At 35.3% G+C, this 24146-nt stretch overlaps 1 protein-coding gene across 3 annotated transcripts; it reads left to right on the top strand.

Moving 5' to 3' along the window:
• Positions 1-4232: 4232 nt before the first annotated feature.
• Positions 4233-23166, top strand: LOC128220476 (histone deacetylase complex subunit SAP130-A-like). 3 transcript variants are annotated; one of them, XM_052928882.1, is made up of 21 exons: positions 4233-4631; positions 5932-6080; positions 6515-6632; positions 6911-7114; positions 7514-7721; positions 8759-8973; positions 9637-9735; positions 10211-10389; positions 10991-11097; positions 11580-11695; positions 12354-12551; positions 13066-13384; positions 13659-13778; positions 14253-14300; positions 16547-16653; positions 17033-17087; positions 17742-17911; positions 19662-19796; positions 20413-20516; positions 21471-21596; positions 22050-23166. In XM_052928882.1, exons 2-21 carry the CDS (start codon positions 5940-5942, stop codon positions 22197-22199), a joined length of 2919 nt encoding a protein of 972 aa, XP_052784842.1. In that variant the 5' UTR covers positions 4233-4631; positions 5932-5939; the 3' UTR covers positions 22200-23166. The 3 variants fall into 3 exon arrangements, with proteins under 3 accessions (XP_052784842.1, XP_052784841.1, XP_052784843.1); XM_052928881.1 differs by having other exon boundaries at positions 4234-4631; positions 10211-10395; XM_052928883.1 differs by lacking the exon at positions 14253-14300 and having other exon boundaries at positions 4234-4631; positions 10211-10395.
• Positions 23167-24146: the final 980 nt, after the last annotated feature.

The following is a 24146-nucleotide window of genomic DNA, read 5'->3' as shown; positions in this document are numbered from 1 at the left end:
TGGTAAACGAATCAAATGTCAGAGCGATCATAAACCACTGTTGGCAATTTGGAAAAAAGGCTTGCATTGTGCACCCCCACGTTTGCAACGTTTGCTGTTACAGTTGCAGAAATACGATGTAGAATTGATATTTGTCCCAGGTAAACAAATTCCTCTAGCAGACACGCTGTCTCGCAAATATTTACCTGACACATACCCAGAAATTGCAGAAGGTTTAGACGTGCATGTACACGCTGTCATGTCAAATTTACCTGTAAGTGATCAGAAAATGGATCTGATAAGGACTGCCACAGAGTCAGATTCTCAAATGCAATTACTTGCAAAGGTTATTCTTGAAGGATGGTCAAATGACAGACCACAATGCCCCAGCACGCTTCTTGAATTTTGGAACTTTAGGGATGAATTGTCAGTAGTTGATGGCATTATACTGAAAGGAAACAAAATCCTTATTCCCAAGGAAATCAGACCCTTAATGTTGGAAAAGATTCATGAAGGTCACTTTGGTGTAGAGAAATGCACACAACGCGCACGCGAGGTTCTGTTTTGGCCAAATATGTCTTCAGAGATAAAATCACTAGTGCTAAATTGCCCAATTTGCCTAGAACACAGGTGTTCAAATCAAAAGGAACCCCTGCAACCTAGCAAAGTGCCCGATAGACCATGGCAAATCTGTGCCACAGATCTGTTCCACTGGAACAATTCTGATTATGTCTTGCTGGTAGATGCATACAGCAGATATTTTGAGGTTAGCATGCTCCCAAACTCAAGGTCAGTCACAGTGATTGATAAATTGAAAGGTTACTTCAGCCGTCACGGCATCCCAGAAGTTTTACGATCTGATAATGGACCATGCTATGACTCTTTAGAGTTCAACAAATTTGCAGAACAGTACGATTTCAAACACATAACATCTTCCCCAGGTCACTCCTCGGGTAATGGACTTGCTGAAATTACCGTCAAGACAATTAAGTCTCTGTTCACAAAAACAAAACAGGCAGGAAATGACCCATACCTAGCACTGTTAGAGTATCGCAATGCCCCATTACAATGTGGTCAATCCCCTGCACAGCTCTTAATGAGCAGACAGTTAAGGTCAACACTGCCATTAGTAGACAAACAACTTAAGCCACGAGTACATGATATGCAGACTGTTAAAGACAAAATGCATATTTCCAAACAAAAGTCAAAGTTTTATCATGACCAGTCTGCTAAGCCACTCAGATCTCTTGAAATAGGTGAAAGTGTAAGGGTAAGGCAAGGAAAACGTTGGTTACCTGCTGTAGTAGAAAAAAGGGTTAACAATAGGTCATATGTTGTCAAAACAGAGAACGAAGGATTATACAGAAGAAACAGGCAACATCTTTTAAAAACTAATGAGAAACCTTTTCCCACCAATGGTCAATCTTATCAGTCAAATCCATCCACCTCTGATCTAAATCCTAGCCCAATACCTTGTCCTGCTACAGAAAAGTCATCTTCTCTAGGTAATACAGTACAGCCACAAGTATCAGAGGAAACATTTAATTCCCCTTCAGTTGAAATACCTGTCAACTCACAAGCACAGACCATTTCAAATAGCCATTGTCAAACATCTGATGATAGGGTTTATTATACAACGAGATCGGGTCGGAATGTCAAAATGCCTCAGAAACTTTCATTGTAAATACATGCTGTATTGACTATGTAAACAATGTTTTCAGGAACTACTTTTTCATGTTTATATGTTTAATTCTTGTTAGATTTTAGATATAATAGAGAGTGTTCTTACATTAGCAGAAAACCACAAGACATGTAATATAAACTATGCAGTCATAAAATGGATAAGTCAAGCTGTGCATTTATTGACATAGGAACTTAGCAAATTACTACAAGCTGTGAACTCCAGTACTGACTGTGAGAACCCTACTTCAAAGAAAGAGAGATGTTACATAATTGGACTAGCTGCCAATTACTGATAAGCCCAACCCACTGTAGTAAAGGTGTATCGCCCACTAGCCAATAGCAGTCTCTCTGTTCAGAATACACTTGACCATTCATACATGTATGCACTCTGCTTGTAGCATCCATGCTGTTAAGAACTAATAAAATGTTGTCTTCTAACTGGAGTTAGTTGTTTACTTAAACCAGCTAACATACAAAACAGTGGACGCTTTAATAACCGTTCTCATGGGTAACCTGTAAACCGACTGCTTGCGCTCGTCTCTGGATGTTGTTGTTTTTTGCCCAAAAGAAGCCATTAAGCTTGGGAACACCTCTCGCAGAGCCTGCCACAAACCTGATGTAAATATATTTAGCATTCCTTTGCTGTTTCTTCGTTATAACTGTTTGTACTACATTAATGTTTATATATCTTGGCATAACATGTTCTCTTGATAGATACTAATATCAATTTACGATTGAGACATACAAACCAGATTAAAAGACAATATGGACCAAATTTAAATATCATCGGGGGACCTTACGACTTATATCATAATCCTATCAATAGTTTTGTTTTCTCAAAGTAAGATACTCATTCTGTCCTACCAGAAAATTAATGCACCGACGCGTCGTAGTAAAATAAAAAAAATTCAGAACAGTTTTCAATTATTTTGAAATATACATTCTCATAATCATTCTAAGTGAAGTCTGCGGCATAGGACGGGAGGATTGAAAACGGTGCCATGCAGACCTTGTGACAAATAAAATACTTTTTAGAATGCTTTGTCATTATAACATCATTGACAATTATTCATAACAAAGATGTATATCCATCCCCTTCTTTCTTTATAAATATGCATTGCATTTCATAATAGACCTACATTTTGGATTCTGTTTGAAATAGGTTAATAAAATAATGGTGCCAAATGTGTTCACCTGGTCCGAAAAACGAGACACAACCAATGACAAATGGTGGTTAGTTTTGTACCAAAAACTTGACAGCAGAACACATGTACAGGAAATATAATCAAATCCCAAGTGATTCCTTTCATCATGGAAGAGATACTTTGGCAGCATGTTTCGTGCAGAAAGTTTTGTGATTTCTTCATAACTGTTGTGAAAATATCGAAACTGCATCATTGTTCAATTTAAGGTGGAATATCCAAATGATTTACGGAAACATATGATAACATCTATAAAATGATTCCAAAACGACAAGACCAACCTAGCTAATGATGGAAATTTGATCACTAAACAGTATTAATGATGACCAACAAAGCACGATCTTGTTAAAACCATAGTCCAGACACAATCTCAAGCAATAACGATTAGTTTAGTGACATTGAAGCGATGCCTTTAATCACAAAAAGAGTATTGTTCACCGGAATATAAAACCGGCAAACAATCAAAATACATGTAAACACAACATGCTAACCTTAAATAAGAAATAATTAATAGTTACTGCACTGCGTGACAACCCGAGCTTTTGTTATCCTACATGAGAACAGCAGGCGTATATAATATTTATAATCACGAGGTTGGAGTACCTGTCTTTTGACCCTACGTGTGACCTTGTGTAATTAATTATTTTTATGAGACACCTGTTAATTATGGAACAGTTGTTTGTGCTGATGTTACAATAATTATTGTTGTTTGTTTCTAATTTTTCTTAACGTTTCTAAATGAAGGCTCATGATATTTTCATTCATTTAAAAAAAAGGTCTTAAAGCACTTTAACTATCCCAATTTAAAGCATTGACGTGTTCAATTTTCCCAAATTGAAAAAGCTCTGGTCCCTGTTTAAATAATATATCTTTGTCATTAACCTTAATTTAGCAGCTTTAGAGTGCTCGGGGGTGGGGGGGGGGGGGCAGAATCTGTACGATAAATGATCTTACGATGTGTTTTTTTTTTATTGAAATGCAGTTAACGCTTAAAAGCGGGTGACGCCTAAAATGAAGCATTACAATTTTTATTTAAACCGGGCTAGGCCTCTTCCCATTTCTCGCTAAATAAGCCATCCACGCTGTTGACTAGAAGATGTTAGATTCAGTGCCAAAATCGATATAAATTCGGAAACATAATTTTATATTGTTTTCGTTTAAACATATTTATTTATACAACGATTGTAAGCGAATTTATTGCTTTAGGCATAATGTTTAACTAAATGAGTATTTAGAGTTCGAATTTTGCTAACATGTACATAAATTGTTAACGTTACATCTGCAGGTCAATTACTAGGGGAAGTAATTGTTGCCTGTGGCTTTGTTTTACGATCTTAACTGTTAACTGCTACATCAACATTTTTCTGAACAACAACGATCAACAAAATGGCCATTTAACAACGATTGTGATATTTTATGAGCTGATTTAATTTAACAAATGTTATTCTTTTTCCAAGCTTAAAACTTAAACAGTCTAAACGTTAGAATGCTCAAATAAAAGGCAAGGACTGCCTTTAGGAAATAGCGTGTTTACAGCATTTGACCTACTTTGTTAACACAGGTGCATTCGGTCGTTGGCTGCCGCTTCATGCGGTCCATATTCGAAGAAGAAACGGGAACCAGTATGCGGAAATGTAAGATCATGTGACGCACTCAGCCAATAGAAAATCAAAATACATGAGTTGGCCCTTCAAGAGCCAAATATCAATTTATATTGCTGGACAACAAAAAAAAGGTTTATGAAAAGAACCAGCCGAAAATTTCGATGTAAGTTGTGTTTTATAAATCACTATTAATTGTGTTATGATTTTGTTCGATTTAACTGTAGAATTTGAAAGAGACCGCTACATACTTGGCTGGAAAGTAGATGGATTTTCGGTGGACTGTATATTTGAAAGGTGGTGGGGAATGCTGTAAACATTCGGAAATGCCGTCAGGTTTGTCATCCATTACGCATTCAAAAAAATCAATGGCATTCTTTTCTTATGTCAAATTAATTTCCAGTCATTGTTTCTTATAATAATGCCTACAAGCATATGTGGAATGTGAAATAGTTTTCCATGTTGGTATGGGAAGTTGGGTCTTTGCCAATTTTTCAACTTATGTCTCTTGCCTGTTCAATGTTCTCAAAGCTTACAGTTAAAAGTAGACATGGGAGAAAAGGTGCATCTGGGGTTCAGAGGGATCAAACCCATTACCATTTGAATACTGCAGTACCCACTATCCAGTGAGATAGCAGGGCTATAGTCCATATAAACAGCCGCTTCAGAGTCTTTGACAATTTTTTATTTCGCGACTACGCATCCATAACCCACTTGTTGTTTTCCTAGCCAAGAATAACAGATCCCAGCACTCAGTATATTGAGCGGAAAGATAACGGGCACCTGCTAGATGGTTTCAAAATGGCGATGCTTTATTGACAGAAGTCGATCTAAATTAAACTAATTATTTGTGTTTCATTTGTGAAGTAATAGTTGAAAAATATATTTTACATTGGTACTGCTCAGTTGACTTGTGGCGTTTAGGGAACAAAATGAATATCTAAATGTTAAAAAAGTTCCCTATACGCGCATTATTGTGGCTAACGGGGCTATTACCATTGGACACTGAAGTCCTTCCCCAGTTATTCTTTTTACATATAGACTGAGGCACACCTATCCAATTTTTTTTATATCATTTATGTACTTGAGGACATGATCCTGACATAATCTAGTGCAAATGTCTCTATTTTATGTTTATACCATTGCTGGGATATAGACATTTTGTTAAAGGGAGCGCAAAGCTAAAAACACAGAAAGTATCAAGGATGTGATACCTTCTTATTTAAGTAATAGATACAGTACGAGTAACTGTATCAGACTTTAACGACAATAAATGTATTGCATATATTAGTCAGCAAATAAATACAATGTTGGTTAGTAGGATTACTCGAAATTTTCGTGCACGGTCCACTTTTAATTTTATGAAGACACTTGTTCAATAGCTCTGCTGGGGGTTTAGTAGTATAATCTCTTTTGAATCCTTGGTGATAAGAATGTCCTGAACTTTTTAATATTTTATTTTTCAGAGAATCAGATGAGTCTTAACAAACAGAACTTTCCGACAGGTGGGCAGGGGGACCGTCGAGTGGAAGATGTGCAGAGAATCCCAAAGGGTGTCACCATTGCAGCACCAGGGTCCCAGCTCAATGTTGGACATGTGGCACATGCTTACCAGGTCTGTTATAGATGTTCAACTTAGGCTTTTGTGTAGGAACTCTACATTCTAAAATTCTGCTTTGTAGAAACAAGCATGCATGAAAAACTAGGATGCATGAAATTCTGTTCTAAATGGAAATGAATTATTAAATATAACTTCAAACTTTTGGGGAATCTGCAACACGAAAAAATAAATGGAGAGAAGCTTTTTGAGTTTAAATAGCCCTTCTTTGTTTTGTAAAGGCAACACAACCGTAACTCTGAGAACTGTTGTCTGCTTGAAGTAGTAGTTTATTTGTAATTCTGTTTTTCTGATTTTTTTGAGTTTATTATAATTTATATGGTTTTAAAACAGGAAGAAAATACAAGTTTTTTTTAATATCATTCTATTTTAAACTTACAATCATGATAATAAATGTGATAAAATTGCTTATTTCAAGCTATTTGTTTAAGGCTCAAAGGACACTGACCAGACTGGCCCCCGCAGGTACACCTGCACTCACTGGAGTCCAAACACGGCCTGTTATAGCCCACCAGATTGCCAACCTCAACACTACAGGGCAGAAGAAAGGTAGAACTGCATGGAATTAAGTGTTTGAAATATAAGACCAAACTAAGAAATCGATCAATAATTAATTTAAAGTAAAAATATATCTCACATGCAAGCACTTATTTTTGTAATTAGTCTGTATTTCTTATTCATTAATCAAGTTTAATAATTACATTTATTACAAATTGAAATATCTTATAAAGAGTATGAATTTTGGTGTGAACAAGGGTGGGTAAGATTCTGAAATACATATTGTCCCATATTTGAAAAAAGTAATTTGATCTTTCAAACCATTTCAGAAGGTCTAAGACAACCCCTCTCAACTGCAAGTGTCACCAGTGTACACAGCGGGGCTGTGCTCTCGAACATCATCCCCGTGCAGCTTAATGCCTCCTCGGTCTCATCAGCTAGCAGCACTTTGCACGTGCCGAATGTCAGCTCCATTGTGAGGGGGGCCATTCCTGGTGCATTGGCTGCTACACAATATACTCATCTACCAAGAGGTAATTTTATAATGTAGTCTGAAATTTGACACTGCTTTTCCTCCTCATAATTAATTAAAAACATGCTCAAATTACAAGAATTTATATTTTTACCTTTGAAGACTGTTAAACATTTACCTTTGAAAACTGTTGAACAGAATTTTCATTAAGCCTTAAGAAAATAATATTGTGTTCCTTATGACATGCTGACAAAGACCAGGCTAGGTAGGTGTATACAATTTTTTAATTTGGAAATTTTAATTGTGGTGTACAAAGTTTGATAGGTTGCCAAAATGTTAACACAATACATGTTATCCGTAGCCCCCATTCTGTCCTTTTACAAATAAAAGAGCCACATGGTTATAATTCCATTGAATAAAAATCATAAAGATAGCATGACCGAATGTTCTGTTATGGCAGGAGGGGTAGCAGCCTCTGCTGTTCGACCTGGGTCTGTTCAGCGCCAACCGCTGGTCAACACCATGCAAACAACGGCCCTGAACCTTCAGGGCGCGATCCGTAACGTCATCCAGCCAGTGGGTATGCGCCCAAACACCCCACCTACAAACAGACCCGCCTCGCCAGCGATCAGTCTTGGCACCACTGGCCAACCTCTAGATGCTCACAGGTTTGTACTTTGCACATAGCACAAATATTATTGTATACTACATGTGACGTAACAGCCACAGAACTCTCTAAGTGTTCACTTAAACTGTTGGAAGTCTTTAAGTTATTAAACAACAACCGTTCGAATGTCATTTCTTTATTGTTTCACGTTCTTTCTAAGTATAATAATCAGTATATAATACAGCATGACATTTAAGGTAATCCCACATCCTAACTGCCGTCCATTAAGGACCCAAGGCCGCGTTCCTTGCCTTGCCTAACCCTCTGTTTTTACATCCAAAATCATCTCTCTTATACTAATTTGTGGTCTGAATATGACAGCTTTACAACCCAAGGAATACACGTTTTTGTAATTAACATGACCATTTTGTACATTTGTACCAGGTCGGCTGTCAACCACTTTCATATTCAAATGACAATCAAATATGCCCTACATTACTAAACATACAGTATGTAGACACATATCCATTTAATTAAATCTTTCATCAGTTTGTGAGTTATCATGGGCTATGGTGCACTTGCTACTTCAGTCAACTTTAACTTGGTCTAAAAAGTGTTATAGTCCTTGAATTTGTAAAAATAATGGTGGTTTTTATATTGCATGTAGCACAAAAAGTATTTTACTTTCAATCATGAAACTTCATCAAATTATTAGTCAACATGGGCGTTGGTGCCCCTACCATTTTTGTCTCATTTGCTCTAGCTTACAAGAGTTATGACCCTTGAATTTATTTTTAAAAAATGGGGGGTTTTGTCGTACGTGGTGTAATAAGTACTGTATTCTACACTCCTGAAACTTCATCAGTATGTAAGTCAGAATAGGCGTTGGTGCCCCTGCTATTTCTGTCTCATTGCTCTGGCTAACTGGAGTTATGACCCTTGAATTCATAAAAGAAATGGTGGTTGAGGTGCATGTAGCATAAAAAGTACTGCATTTTTTATTCCCAAATGGGGGGTGGGGGTGAGTCGCATGTAGCATAGAAAGTATGGTATTCGACACGCCCAAAAGTTTATCAAATAATTGATACTTATTTCCAGAGCAAATATCTCGCTACAAAACGTGTCCACAACAAGCATCCAGATAACGTTGCAGCCCTCTCGAACAGTCTCAGATCCGTTGGGGAAAGCACCCACCACATTTCAGACAGGGAAAGTTGCCGGAGTGACCATTACTTCCCAACCCCCAAAGGTCGTGTTGACTCAACCCTATCCAGTCCTACAACATCAGACATTGGCAGCCAAGGGCAATCGGGGTAGGTACTACTTTGAGAAAAAAAAGAAAAGTGAAAAACACTGGTTTAAAAAAACTTATTTATTTGTATTTATACTATGTCTTGCATTGTATTGTATTACATTACTGCCCCCTCCCTGCCCATTTTTTTACAGTCGTGAAATCACTTGATGTAAACCAAACTTATCAGTTTTAACTTTTAAGATTTGGTAGATTAAAGTTTTTGTGTTGTCTAAGGCACCGTAGTGGAAAAACACATACATTGGGCATAACTGTTCAATCGAAACTTTTTACAGTTGAAGACAGATAATACACATTTGTTAAAGAGGGCATATAACTCATGCTTTGGTAATCACTAAAAAAATGCCCCTTGTTTAATTCAAATTACAACAGATCACCATTAGTCTGGTGTTCGTTATGCTCTTGTTTAAGAGTATGTGGGGTTAATATGTACACATTTTGTTCTTAGTGTTCGCTTTTATTTCCCATATATTTTTTATTTTAAAGTGCAAAACTATGCCGCATAATGGAAACTTTTCATTTCAAAATAAAGCCATTTTTATATGTTTCATTTCAAAATAAAGCCATTTTTATATGTTTACTTATTATTATCGGGCATATCGCTATATCAATATTTAATGAAACAACAGTTGATTGCAAAGAATTTTTGAATAACGCATTTCAGGCCAACCGATTACTGCCCAAACGGTTACCTTGGCAACCACTATGGCAACAGTGACTATTCCAAGTCTAGCATCAACTACTCCCACTACTATACCCATCGGTAAGTTTTGAAGTACCGGTATAAGTTTTTTCCCTGTTTCAGTACATTTTCTTTAAAACATGATTTTTGATTCCACTTTTAAAGGAGCCCTCAAAGATTAGCAATGCAATAACTTGCATTGTTCAGTGTTAAACAATTACTTCAATGTTAAACCATTTGGTGCGTTATAACAAAAACCCATTTGTTCTATGTTAAACCAGTTATTAAATGTTATTCCCTTTATTCTGTTGTAAACAAACCATTTGTACTATGTCAAACCCTGTGTTCTGTTGTAAACAAACCACTTGTTCTAAGTTGAATCAGTTATTCAATGTTATACCCTTCTATCCATTGTAAACAAACCATTTACTCAAAGGCCTGGAACCATGTCCCTTTTTCCAGGGTCATTGCCAGCCTTTCGCTACAGGGCTTGCATTCTTAAAGTCGGTGTTTTACTGTTTATCGTGTTATTAAATGGACAAATTAACAACTTCAGCCAAAGTTCCGCCACAGAGACAAATTCAGACTGGCAGTGGCCACATGATTCAAACGAGTGTGACCATGCCGTCCAGTCATGCGGAACACAGGAGTGAGGCAGGGAGTTTTCCACAACCCCAGTCAGCACACGCACATCCGATGTCTACAGCTCCAAACTCCACCCATACCACCTCACAGGTGAAGGTAACTGTATGATTGTTAATATCAGTACATATATTTTGTTATGCTAATGCCGCTAATATTAAGTGGGATGGTATTAAAGATAGTATGATGAAAGTAGTTTCATAACATAATTACAATATGAGTTTTAAATTTTTTATACGTATGCATCAACGTGGCTACATATTTTTTGTCGTCTGTTAATTTTTATGAATTATCGCATCTATTTGGATTTTGATGTAATTGTCTTAGAGGAGATTACTTAAATCAGGAATTGTGTCAATACTGAAAATACCATGTGCTCAGTGGTAGAGTATAGCGTGAGGTTAAAATAGATTCAAGTCACAGGACTGTTCTGTTCTCACACGACACTCCACAACAACTCATTACTTCATATCATTTTATAGATAAATTTTGTTGAGTGCAAAAATTTTGGACATTGGCCATACCCCTGAATATTCATAGGTTATTTAACAGTGTTTTGTACATTGCAGAGGTAGATTTGGATGAGTACACAGCTTGGAAAACCATATTAGAAGAGCCATTAGTACAGGTTCAAATTGATTTGCAATCCTCTCGTATCTAGCCCCTTTTAATGTAATTGAATCCATCTCTTTAGAGTGCGGTGGTGAGCCAGGCAAGCAGTTTGTTCATGCAGTATAGAGCCCCTACAACTAATTCCTCCGTTCCCGCAAACAGCGTCACACATGCAGAAACAAGAGGATCGTAAGTTTCATAAGTTTCTAAGCTGTTTCTAACATACTCGTTCGTGAGATCCCTTTTTAAGAATTTATTTCGTTTTGATCAATTTCTGGAGTATAAAAATGTACAAACATTTTAAGAAATTGAACGCAACTGAAAGTTTGCAGGGTTTTTAATTTGCTACATTGGAGATTCATGAAGAAAAAAACACTAAAAGTTTGGTACATTTTGTAATGTTTAATTTAACAAAAATATATAAGAACCATTAACGAAAATATAGATCTACTGTTAACAAACTTTTGTTTTGTGACTTATTACTAAAATATGTTTATCTTGGTCAAGTGTTTCTCAATGGTTATAAATTTGCCAAGTATGTGAAGTTCAAAGTACTATCATAAGCAAAATACTGAAGTTCAAAAAACATGATTTAAGCAAGGACAAAACATTATTTAACAGCATTTCAAGGTGGATTTTCTTAAAACGATATATACATCTAAAATTACCAGGTCAATGCCGATGCCATTCCTACCGCCCTTGATGCTCTCGCCCGACAATCCTTACTACCAGCAGCTTATGAGGTGTCAGGTAGCAGCTGTTGCACAAGCACAGGCCAGACCTTCATGTAAGTCAGTTTTGCAATATCTCTCCATTCGCTCCCACCCTCTTCAAAACAGTCCTTACTACCAGCAGCTAATGCGTTGTCAGATAGTCGCTGTTGCACAAGCACAGGCCAGACCTTCATGTAAGTCAGTTTTGCAATATCTCTCCATTCGCTCCCACCCTCTTCAAAACAGTCCTTACTACCAGCAGCTAATGCGTTGTCAGATAGTCGCTGTTGCACAAGCACGGTTCAGACCTTCATGTAAGTCAGTTTTGCAATATCTCTCCATTCGCTCCCACCCTCTTCAAAACAGTCCTTACTACCAGCAGCTAATGCGTTGTCAGATAGCCGCTGTTGCACAGGCCAGGCCTTAATGTAAGTCATTATTTCTATATCTCCAGTTTGGCCTTACCTTCCACATGAAAATCCTTACTACTGTCATATGATGGGGTGTCAGGAGCCAGTGTATTCCACATCTTTATAGGCCATAAAAACTTTGATATCATGATGATTTAATAAATGGATTAAGAGACTAATTAGACATGGATTTATCCTTATGCCTTAAACACTTAAATCCTTCCACTCCCAACCTCTCAATAATCACCACTTTACTTGGTCCAAGCCAGTATTTATGAGTCAATATTGCTTATATGATAAAAAAATTGTTACAATATTCCAGTACCATCACTACGTGAGACTACTGCTACTCTACAAGCCAATCTCCATGCTGGCGGTCAGACCGGGGTTCCCCAGGCAACGACAGCAGGCGTTCGCCTGAACCAGATGATGGTTATGCAAGACTCTGTACGCCCCACTGCACCACAAGTGGCAACACAACACGCCCCAATCCAGCAGCTACAGGCCAGTTCTGCTGATGGTAGGTATTGGCTTAAAGGGACTAGACACCAGATGATGCCATTGCAAAAAAAAGATAAAAATGTCAACAACTTATATAAAATTAATGTCCTTGTGTACAATGCATTTATATTGGCCTCAAACTAGTTCATAGTAGGTTTGTTTTGAATAAATACTGTATTTGTTGATTTTGGGACTATCTGGTGTCCAGTCCTTACAAAAGTTCGTCTGTTTTTCAAAGAAAAGAGGTTATCAAATCAACCATTTATTCTGAGCATGTTCATGGCCCCGGAAGCCATCCATGGCACCCAAGCGTATTCATAACATAACCCTGGCCAAATTTGGTAGCGAAACTTAACAAAGCTTGAATATTCATAAACATTTTCCAACCAATGCATCAGCACTGGTTTCTTCTCAAGAAACAGAGTGTGATTCTTAAAGCTAAAACTTTTTATCACCATGCATCTTAAATAAGTTAGTATAAGGTCTATCCTCAAATTAAATAATATACCTAGACACTGCAACAAATATTTCAGTCAAGGCAGTGACAACATCAACTCTCCCAACAGCAATAACAACCGCCATCTCTGCAATCTCCGCAATGCACACGAACCCGACACACGGCATAGGTGCCATGGCTGCGGTTGCTAGCAGCCTGTTCACCGCGGCACAACAACTGGGTCACACATCAGCATCCCACATGCCACAGCACATGGCACAGTCTGTGGGATCACACATGGGGCATACCACTCAGGTTGGGCAGATTCTACAACAGACCGGCCCATCATCCACGCCTATAACCAACCCTAATGCATCACCGCGACCCAGCATCTTGCGGAAAAGGACAAATGAAGGGTGAGAATAGCCATCTGATTTTGTACATTAGGCTATATGTTTTCAGCAGGGCCTAAGGTGTTTTAAATAAGTCTTTACATATGTGTGAAGCTGGGCTTAATTTTATGTATTTCATAAGTCTATACACATGTGTTTGGCAGGACCTAAAACTATGTGTTCATTAAGTCTATACATATGTGTTTAGCAAGGTTTAAACCTATGTGCTTAAAAAGTGAATGAGATAAAGCAATGAGCCTGCTATTCTCTGGTTTAATCCATTTATTTATTTGTTCAGGGTATCAGCAGTAAAGAAGCAGCTCGCTTTGACGTCCGAGGTGCACAGTCCGCGTCCAGAAATGAGGCCAGATTCTACCCCTCAGTCAAACATGAGCTCACCTAAAACACCTGCATCAGGGTAAGTCCATTTTGTCTGTAAAGTGCATTTGAAAGATCGGGAGTCATTGACTTGCCGTGTATGCTATAATATGTGTTAAATGCTGCGTCATTTAATGGAATCTGTAAAATCTCTATCAGAAGCAATAATTGAATGAACTTTGCATAGCATACATTCCTTATATTATGAACATGTATATCAACAAATGGTTGATTTCAAATATCTTTTGCTCTAAACTTCAATATTATAACTTATATTAACTTATAACTTAACTTATAACTTAAATTATAACTTTACTGCCATTACATGTGCACTTAAATCAGTGCAGCAAACAATGTTTTAGTGCTAATGTTTTGGAAAATATTTCTGATCGTTCAAGTTAGTATCAACTGTTACCATTCTCAATTCAGTATGGTTTTAAGATAAATGGGGGATCGATTTGAGAGAAGACTAAAATCAAATCAATTTGTAGAACATATTGGTGACTGTTTGTAGGGTAGTTAAAATGGATCACCCTCGTGGCCCTCGGGAATCCCCATTCTCGTAAGTAAAAGCTATTACCTGTGCTATCCTGTTCCCAGTTCAAATTGTTGGCTGCTTTAAGTTACTGCTTTATGTTGCACTAAACACAATTTGATTGCATTTGCAAGTTTAAACTGTTAAGTGTTGACTGCTTCATGTGGCACTGAACAGATTCTGTGCCATGTCCCATGTTTGCTTGTTAATTTTGTTTTGGACAGGTGATAATAATCAGAAGAATTTCTAAATTTAGAATCTATTTATAAGAAGGCGAACTTCACAGTCTTGCTTTATTTAGTACTCAACACTTACGTGTTATTATGTAATATGACACTGCTGTGCTAGCAAATAAAGAGTTGGTATTTTTTCAAAGGATTAGATGCTTTTTCATGTTTTCGTTTAATAACAGATATACAATCTATTGGAACAATACTGACATTTTTTAGATTAACGGTTATAATCTTTTCTCATTTGTTATGTTGTATTATTTATAGTGGGTTTTAATGTAACAATTGTTTCTGTTTGTCTGAAGTAGTTAATGTTGTCAGCATTATAGGTCATCATGCAAAATCTTTAACATTGGCCACAACAATTTATTTTTTCAAGAATTCTTATGTAACTTGCAGAAGGCAATGCACACAAGTGAAGCAATGCCCATAACTTTGGCTGAAATAATTGTTGAGTGAGTTATGCCCCTTGTCCGACTATTAAAACACAGATGAGCCTTGATGTTCGTTTACGGTTCTCATGTTGCTTACTGCTATTCCATGAGATGAGAATAGTAAAAACAACTCAGGGCTTCCTTTTAAGGAAGTTTGGAAGTATATTACTCCCTAAAAATGGGTTAAAACTTCCAAACTTTATTCCTTGGAAGCACAAAAACTTCCATAATTTTGAAGAAAACTTCCATTTTAGTAAAAAGCTTGGAAGTTCAAAATATCAAAACCTGGTGTTAATATTACTTATTTCTCACAATTTCAATCAGTCTTGAAGTAAAATGAATTATTACAACATATATCTGTGAATTTGGCAAGATATAGTTTCAAATTATTTGATTTTTAACATACTATTTAGAAAAATACTGGAAAAATCCTGGAAAAAAAATTGTATTCGGGGAAACTTATTCAGTGAAAAACGTCCATTATTGATGGTCAGGAAGTTCATACTTCCAGTTTTAAATTCTTAATGGAATCCCTGAACAACAATAATCTTAACAAATACACATAATTATGCTCAATTTAACTAAAACGCTAAATTATAATTTCCGTACAAAACATTACAAGATTATTTATTAGATTAATTTAATCTCTGCTACCAATGATCAAAATGTCCTAAAATTGCAATCCAAAATTGTTGAATGATATATTTATATTCATATGGTACTTAGTTTCAAAATTGCATTTCTGTTGATATTTGTTTTCATTATTTTTCAAGCTGAGCATTGAAATGGCTGTATTAAAACTTTTCATGCTGGAACTAGAAATGCATGTGCAAAATTCCTTAAATGTCCGATTAATAAATGTTTGGACCAAATTTCATTTAATGTATGAATAACCTTGTATAAGTATTGATAATTTCTAGTTATATTTTAATTTAATATTATTCAGGTGCTATAGATTATTTAAATCTCAGAAGGGTTTAATATATGCAGGCAGCAAATTAAAACTTAACAAAAATATTGATCAATTAAAAACGTACAGGAGAGATTTTGAATTGCAAGTTAATTGAGGCATCCCTTAAAAACGTGTGGTCGGATGGCCAGGTTCTACTGTTAACCATAACACCAAAATTAATATTCTTTTCAGTTTTATTAAAGATGCACTCTTATACCCATGTAAGATTTACCATAACTAATGCGATTGTTTAAAAATACCAAAAAGGATGAATAAGTGTCAAAACAATGGTTCTTATGAAGGATACCGAGTTAAATTTGAAAGAAAGTTGCAGAAAACACAGTATTCCAACCTGATACGACTATTGTTAATCACAGGAAATCTTTTAGCATTCACCAATCATTTAATATTTTTGCGTTTTTAGCCATTAAATACACGATAACAATCGTGCTATCAGTAAGTTATACTTTCCATATGTGTATTATTTAGTAATTAGTTAAAGGTTTATCGCTTAAAATGTATGTTTCTTATACATGGGTATGAGTTGATTTTGAATAAGAGTGTCACTTTAAGTCAATCTTCCTGCAGATTAGGTAGGCAGTTTCTTACCTGGAGTGCTAAGATTGAAACTAAACCTCCAATAAATGTCTGTTACAGTGAGAGCCAGTCATCCACAGACACTGCATTGTCAAGCGAGGCAACAACACCCACACAGCCCCACAGCGAACATCGCATAAAACATGAACATGATATCCAGGAAAACGGTAAGCATTTTGTGATAATTAAAATTATTTCCTTTACCAAAGGTAAAAGTCTCAAAACTCTTAATTGGCTAATAACACAAAATACCCAAACAAAAATAATAAGCTAATTTTATCCTGTAAGAATGTAATTTATTATAAAAACTCTTGTCAATTTGGCATTTACTTCAAGCAAACAGTCTGTAATGCTGTTGTCTTTTTGTTGAAGTCTCTGAGAAATAATTGTTTCATAATTTTTATCAATTTCAACTGTACAAAGTACAGATAATTTGTATAAAGAAAAATGATGAGATTATACTTAAATAATATCATAAATCAGACGGTTAAATTGTGTTTTAATTGAAGCATTAAATAATATTATTTGACCTTGATATTTATGAAGGGTTTGGAAACAGTACTCCTGAGGCATCACCAAGGAAACGGAGAAAACAGCTTCTGTAAGTGAACATGTTATGTTTTAGTTATCATTTCAATAAAATACAGTCACATTCCATGAACAAGGTTATTTGTAATTCAAAACTACAATGCGATTTAAGAAGAAGTCCAAACTACGAAATAGTAAAATTCATTACCTGCGTATGTTTCGGCCATGCTGGACTTCATGAAGTCAAAACGGAAATTATGTCGACATCAAAAACACTAATAATATCAACAACGCTGTTAATATATTTTGATGCTATATTTGACATCACAGTCACAGGACATCACAGGATCATAGCTATAAAAGATACCTAATGCTAGGTAATATAAATATAAGTAATGTGAGAAATATACAGTTTTATTTTCATGCTACTATATCATAATGGCTTTGAATAGGTAGTTTGATTTGGATTGTTGTTGTTTTTATATAAGTAGTCATTTATTTTGACAATACATATTGAGTGAAATATTAAGCACTTAAGCACAAGGGAGTCAAGGAGTCTGAAACTTCTATTTTTCTCTTTTGATAAAGGGGCTTGCAAGTTCAGCATATTTCAAGTTAAAGGAAAAAGTAATAATGAATTCTGCTTTTCATCTGCAATATTAATGGTGTTATAAAATATGTTATTAAAAAAATGTATACTTCATATGTACATATACTATGTTTTTAGTCAAGCATCAGAAGAGATTAAAGACACACCGGTGAACGTATTTGACAAGCTAGTGGAGGCCTGTGTGAAGCAGGAGAGCCTGGATGATGCTGAAGCTATGTTAGAAGAAGAGGATGAGGATGATGATGACCTGGACGATGAAGTTCTGGACAGAATGGATATGAGAGAAGGTAGGTGATTTACCTCTTTGTTGTGAATGGGTCAGTCCAGGTTTTAGCTGGTCTGTTGGTGTTTATGGGAGGAGGAAATTATTTTACATAATTGATTAATTGTTAAAAATGGGCATGTCCCTTTTTTAGCTCGACTATTCGACTAAGCACACATAGGTTAATATCCCAACAACTACTTGAGGTATTGCATTGAGACTTTATACAATGGTACTCAACCATCCAACCTACTTAATTAACCAAGTTTGATAACTCTAGTTTGCATTTAATGCCAATAATAGGCCTTTATTATTTGACTTAGAAATTCTGGTTAAGGTTTTGCGTGTAAGCACACATAGGTTAATATCTCAGCAACTACTTGAGGTATTGCATTGAGACTTGATACAATGGTACTCAACCATCCAACCTACTTAATTTACCAAGTTAGATAACTCTAGTTTGCATTTAATGCAAATAATTGCCCTTTATTATTCGACTCAGAAATTATGGTTACGGTTTTGCATGTAAGCACACATAGGTTAATATCTCAGCAACTACTGGATGAATTGCATTGAGACTTTATAAAATGGTACTCAACCATCCAATCTACTTAAATAACCAAGTAAGATAACTCTAGTTTGCATTAAATCCAAATAATGGCCCCTTTTTTATTCAACATAGAAATTCTGGTTAAGGTTTTGCATGTAACCACTTTTAAGTCAATGCTTCAGCAAATACATCATGTGTTGCATTGAAACTTAACACAAAGGCTCCCAACCATTTTACCTTCTTATTTAATCAAGTAAGATAACTCTGTCTTTCATATTATATAATTTTTGCCCCTTTATTAAGCTACTTAGAAATTCTGGTTAAGGTCTTGCATGTTAGCACACATAGGATAATATCTCAGCAACTACTTGATGTATTGCATTGAGACTTTTTACAATGGTGTTCAACCACCCAACCTAATTGAATAATGAAGTAAGATAACTGTGTTTTTAAAATAATGGCCCTTTATTATTACACTTAAAAATTCTGGTTAAATTTTTGCATGTAACCACATTTATGTTAATATCTCCGCATATCATGTATTGCATTGAAATCTAATCTAACAGTGATCCATGCATGTTTCGCCAAAACTTATCAATCCTTACACTGAAATGCGGCGGAATAGTCGAGCGCACTGTCTCTGTGACAGCTCTTGTTAGCTTGTCTGTTGGTGTTTTTGAGAGGTCTGTGATTTACCTCCTTGTAAATGGGTCAGCCTAGTTTTTAGCTCTCTGTTGGTGAAATACTATGAAAGATAGTAGGTGATTTACCTCCTTGTTGTGAATGGGTCAATTCAATTTTAAGCTTTAAAATCTGTTGATTTATATGAAATATGAAGGGAATTGATTAACCTCTTCGTTAAGAATGGGTCAGTGAAGTTTGTCTACCTTTTGAAGTAAAAATTGTGGTATTGTCATAGCTGTGGCAAAATCTTGGCTATAACTTAAGAAACTTTCAAGATTTTCACATGAAATTTGGAACATACTTTGCCAGGGACATAGGGGGCATGTATAACAAAATTAAAATCTTGCTTTAATAAAAATATTCCGTAAAAAACTGTTATGCTGCTTGTTTGCCTATTAAAAAATTGGATAGGTGTTTGGTCATTTTAAAGAGTAGGTAATACAACTTACAGTTTTTAAATGATGATGATGATGATGATGATGATGATGTGTTAGATATGTCTAAAAGTAAATATCTTATTATTTCTATTTCATATTCACAGAATACGTGGATGACGAGGGTGTTCGATGGACGTTGGAAAAATGTCGCCCCAACCTGGCCCTGCTCAATTTCTATAATATCTCCTGGAAACCTAAGTTGAACCACTTTAATAGATACACAGATGTCAAACCAAAAGGTGAGTTCAAATTTTAATGGTGTCAAGAATCCAGCTTGAAGGAAAAAAATGATCATCAAACACAAGCCTGTTTAGGCTGCAAAAAGTTTTTTATCAAGAATGCTAGGGGTGATTTTGTATTGAGGAGGGATTTTCAATAGTGCAGCACTATCTTAAATCTCACCTTAGAATGAAACCGCTCATAGAATTCTTGATAAAATTGTCCCGTGCTACTTATGTTTTGTACTGTAAGAATTACTTCCCTTGAACTAATAAACAGCACATCTATAATGATACTGATTTTAATACCTGTCTGAATCAATCAAAAACTATGTGTCCAGGCAGTGTATGGTGGTAGTCATCACTCCAGTGGTAGCTCTAGTTTCGGAATTAAATAAACAGGCAAAGTGCTGGTCAAGTATTTTGAAATCACAAGGTACAATGTAGCATAAAGAAGCACTTGTTAAGTTGCATGGTTTTATGTTAAATTTGCATGAATTCATGTTTTAATTAATTCCGTTAATTAAAGTTTAACTTCCATGATTTAATGTTAAACTTGCATGATTTTATGTTAAACTTGCATGATTTCATGTAAAACTGCAATGAAATGGTTTCAATGTTGTCTTCTTTTTACCAGATGAGCGGCGACCAACGGTGAATGAAATGTCAAATCAGAAGGGAGTGGTGCAGAAGGCCTCGGGCTGGAAACTCTACCATATGGCAGCACAGATAGAGGACCTGGTAGGTGCATCTGGAAAATATTTTAGCATGATATAGGCATTTGAATGGACCAGGTAGGTGCATATGGAAAATTCTTTAGTATCATATAGGCATTTGTAGGGAAACAATTTGAATACTAGGGCCAGTATTCATAACACATCATATTAAAGTCATTTCCTTACTAACTTCCAGTTAAAGTATGGTTGTTGTTTTTTAATAAAGACAATGAAACAAATGCTTTCAGAAATTTATCAAATGGTTTTTAAGAAATACTTATATTAAGGAATTACGAAATTGTTAAGAAGTGACAGGAACTGATATAATAGGCTTGAAGTAAACTTACCAAAGTCTCATATTTAAAATATGGTCAGAATTTAATATGGACATAGGCAAACATGAACTAGGCTGTGAAAAACCTGGAGGAAAATAGTAGGATGAATTGAAAAGTCTGGTTTTGAAATAATATACAGGGAGTCTAGAGAAACGTAATTACCAGGTTTCCTGTATAAAGATATTAATCAGCTCTAAATTGTTTTACATCTAAGTGATAACATAAGCAATATTTATGTTATAACAAAAACAACTGGATTTAATTTGCAGGTAAACCTTCACTTAGGGCTAGTCCCTTTCGGAGCTAAACCTTTAAGAAGGTCTAGTTTTATTGTTAAGGACTACGGGAGGTAAACATTCAGTTAGGCCTAGTCCCTTTAGATTTATGGGTTTGGAAGTAAATCGTCCATGAAGAGCTAGTTACTACAATGTGTAGTTATGATTTTGTATTTAATCCTTTATTAAGGATTATGAGCTTTTCCATTTAGTTAAATGATTTTAGGGGTAAAACTTTATTAAGGGCTTGACCTAATTTTTTATTACTTTGGATTTAATTCTTTTGTAATGAAGGGCTAGTTTCACTTGCTTAATATGGCCAACCAATAAATTGCACAATTGCTTGACATATTTCTTTTTCCTCCTAAGGTTGAGCTGGAACGGGAGTTGAACAGCACGTTGTCGGAGCTACAGATGGCGATAGGGCCTGAACCGCCCCTTAAACATGCGGCGCTGATGGAGGACGAGCCGGGAATTATACATGAACTCACTCAGGTACGTGACGTAGGGAAGATGGGTAATGTTTTAGTACGAGTTGAAAAAGCACGTTGACAGTACAGACGACTACAAGCTGCAATAGGGCCAGACCTTAATTGTGCAGCACTGATGAAAGATAAGCTAAAGATTATTCGCTGGTGGTAATTTAAAACTTCAACATTAAAACAATACCCTTGACAGGTTTGTGAATTACTTCTTGAAAGGTGATTCTTTTGATAGGTTACTCGTAAAAACATGTTTTTCTATGACATTCATGAAGTAAAGTAGGATCTTACACTAAAATCAACATATATCTTCTATATATTCAGATTTTTAAAAACTGTTGTTTTTGGTTTCAAAGACCAAAAGCCCACTCGATGATGATGCTTAACATACGATCAGTTTTGTATGGCCTTAGTAAATGTTTAATTATTAATTATTGATTAATTTCCGAATTTCTCATTTTTTCAGGGCAATATTCAGAGGTGCAAGTTGTTAACAGATCAGTTAAATGAGGCAAAGACTCAAATGTTAAAAGTGCTCGAACACAAACCGAAAATCTCCGAGATTGTATCGAAACACCTCAGTAAACGACCCATAAAGAAAAAAGAGAGGACATAGCATACAGAAATGTTTTTATCACCTTATTGTGTTTCTTAGTAGAACTATTTTCATTTACATTATCATTACACACTATGGTGTTTCAGATCGTTTCATTCTACATCATGGATGCATACATGTTTGTTCAAGTTTTATGTATATTTATTTAAAGTTTTACAACTAAATATTGTTGTGTTAAAGACTTTATTAAACATAATAATAGTAATGAAAGGGATGAAATCATCGAAAGGCTGTGGGCAAGACAAGTGTGATTTTTCATTTATTTACAATTCTGTTCACAGGCAATAAAAATAAAAATCCAAAAATGTTTTGAGTGGACCAAACTGTACCAATAAGTGCCTGTCATTACAAGAATAGGTATTGTAAAGTGATGAATATTAAATACAACAGTTATTGATAAGCCTATAGATATGTACTTAAAAATATAAATTTTGCTTTCATCTCGCAAGTTTATTGATTGTTTTTTCTCACAAGGTCTTTATTTGCTAAATATATCCTGATCAATCAGATCCTACAGTCTTTCATAGCTTTGTATCTTGAAGTCTGGTATAAGTCGATCAAAAATACTTTTTAATTTTTTTTTTTGCTACTAACAATAGTTTGTTTTTCTAGGATATTTTGTTGAGAAAGCCTATAGCTGTTTATCTTGGCTACAAAATTGTTGCATTTTATTCAAATAAAAAGAGTTTTACACATGCTTGGCAGTATTTGAATTTAACTCTTCAGGGTCTTATTTAAATAAGGATCGTACGGCTTACCCGGTATGATATCTATTTAAAACCGGTCCCAGAGCTTTTGTTATGTTAAACCTCTGAATTGTTCTCATGTTACTGAACAAAATAAAATATGTGTAAATGTGAATGGGTCACATTTTAATCATGTACATTGTTATTGAATGAAATTATGATATTTGAATAGAATATGTGATGTATTGAAATGAGGGAAAATATAAATGTTATGATCTAAGCCTGAATCTGTTTTCATTTCGTATATACTGACTTCGTGGTATGAGTTTGTCTGTTTTTCAACGAAAAAATAAGGGAGGAAATATGGCCCGAATATGATGAAAATATTTTAAGTCTGGCCCCAAAGGCTTGAAACTTCTAAAGCTTCACTGCCTTAAGTAGCTTATTTCAAATAGCCGAAATATGTACTTAAATTTTATTATTATAAATGAAAATGTTTTATTGTTCATATATCATATAGAGAATTCTTTATTGAAGTCGTAAAAACCCTTAAAGAAAAACGTTACACAGATAATGTCAAAACGTAATTAGTGAGCTTCGCTTGATCATGTAATAAGGAACTTAAGAAGTTTTGAAATTGGGGCCTGGTCTCGGCTAGGAAAATTATTTAAATCTTGAATATAATAGGAGAGAAAAGTGAATACATTCAGAATCTTTTAAATGTTTATTACTCCTCCCTGAAGGTTCATGCAGGGGAATTTATGTTAGCGTTGTCAATCATTCCGTCCGTCCATCTAACATAATTTTTTCCATATTTTGGTAGTGATTGGTCAGATAATGTTTAAACTTAGAATGTTCCACTTAATAAATGATTGACTCCTCAAGACTGTCACATGGGGTCAAAATCTAGGTCACTAGGTCAAAATCTAGGTCACTAAGTCAAAGCTTAAAAAAATTGGAACCCACTAGACACCATATTTGGTCCAGTCTTCATAAATTTTATCATTATGTTTCACTTTATGAACTCTTGGATACATTTTAAAGTGGGTCATATGTTGCGTCCTTGCCCCAATTTCTCGAACAATCTGACGTGCCTTAATAAGGCACACTATTTTTGTTGTGTAATATTTGCATTTCTAACAGTTTGAACTTTAAAAAGATATTTTTTTATGAAAGATACGATTAACCTTTTCATATCAAGATAAAGTAAGAAATTTGGCTTGTTGAAATATACTACTAGTGTTTTAACACTTGGAAAAAA

Source organism: Mya arenaria, chromosome 15, assembly GCF_026914265.1.
Source record: "Mya arenaria isolate MELC-2E11 chromosome 15, ASM2691426v1".
NCBI lineage: Eukaryota > Metazoa > Mollusca > Bivalvia > Myida > Myidae > Mya > Mya arenaria.
The sequence above is the reverse complement of the archived record's forward strand: the minus strand, read 5'-3'. Positions and strand labels throughout refer to the sequence as shown.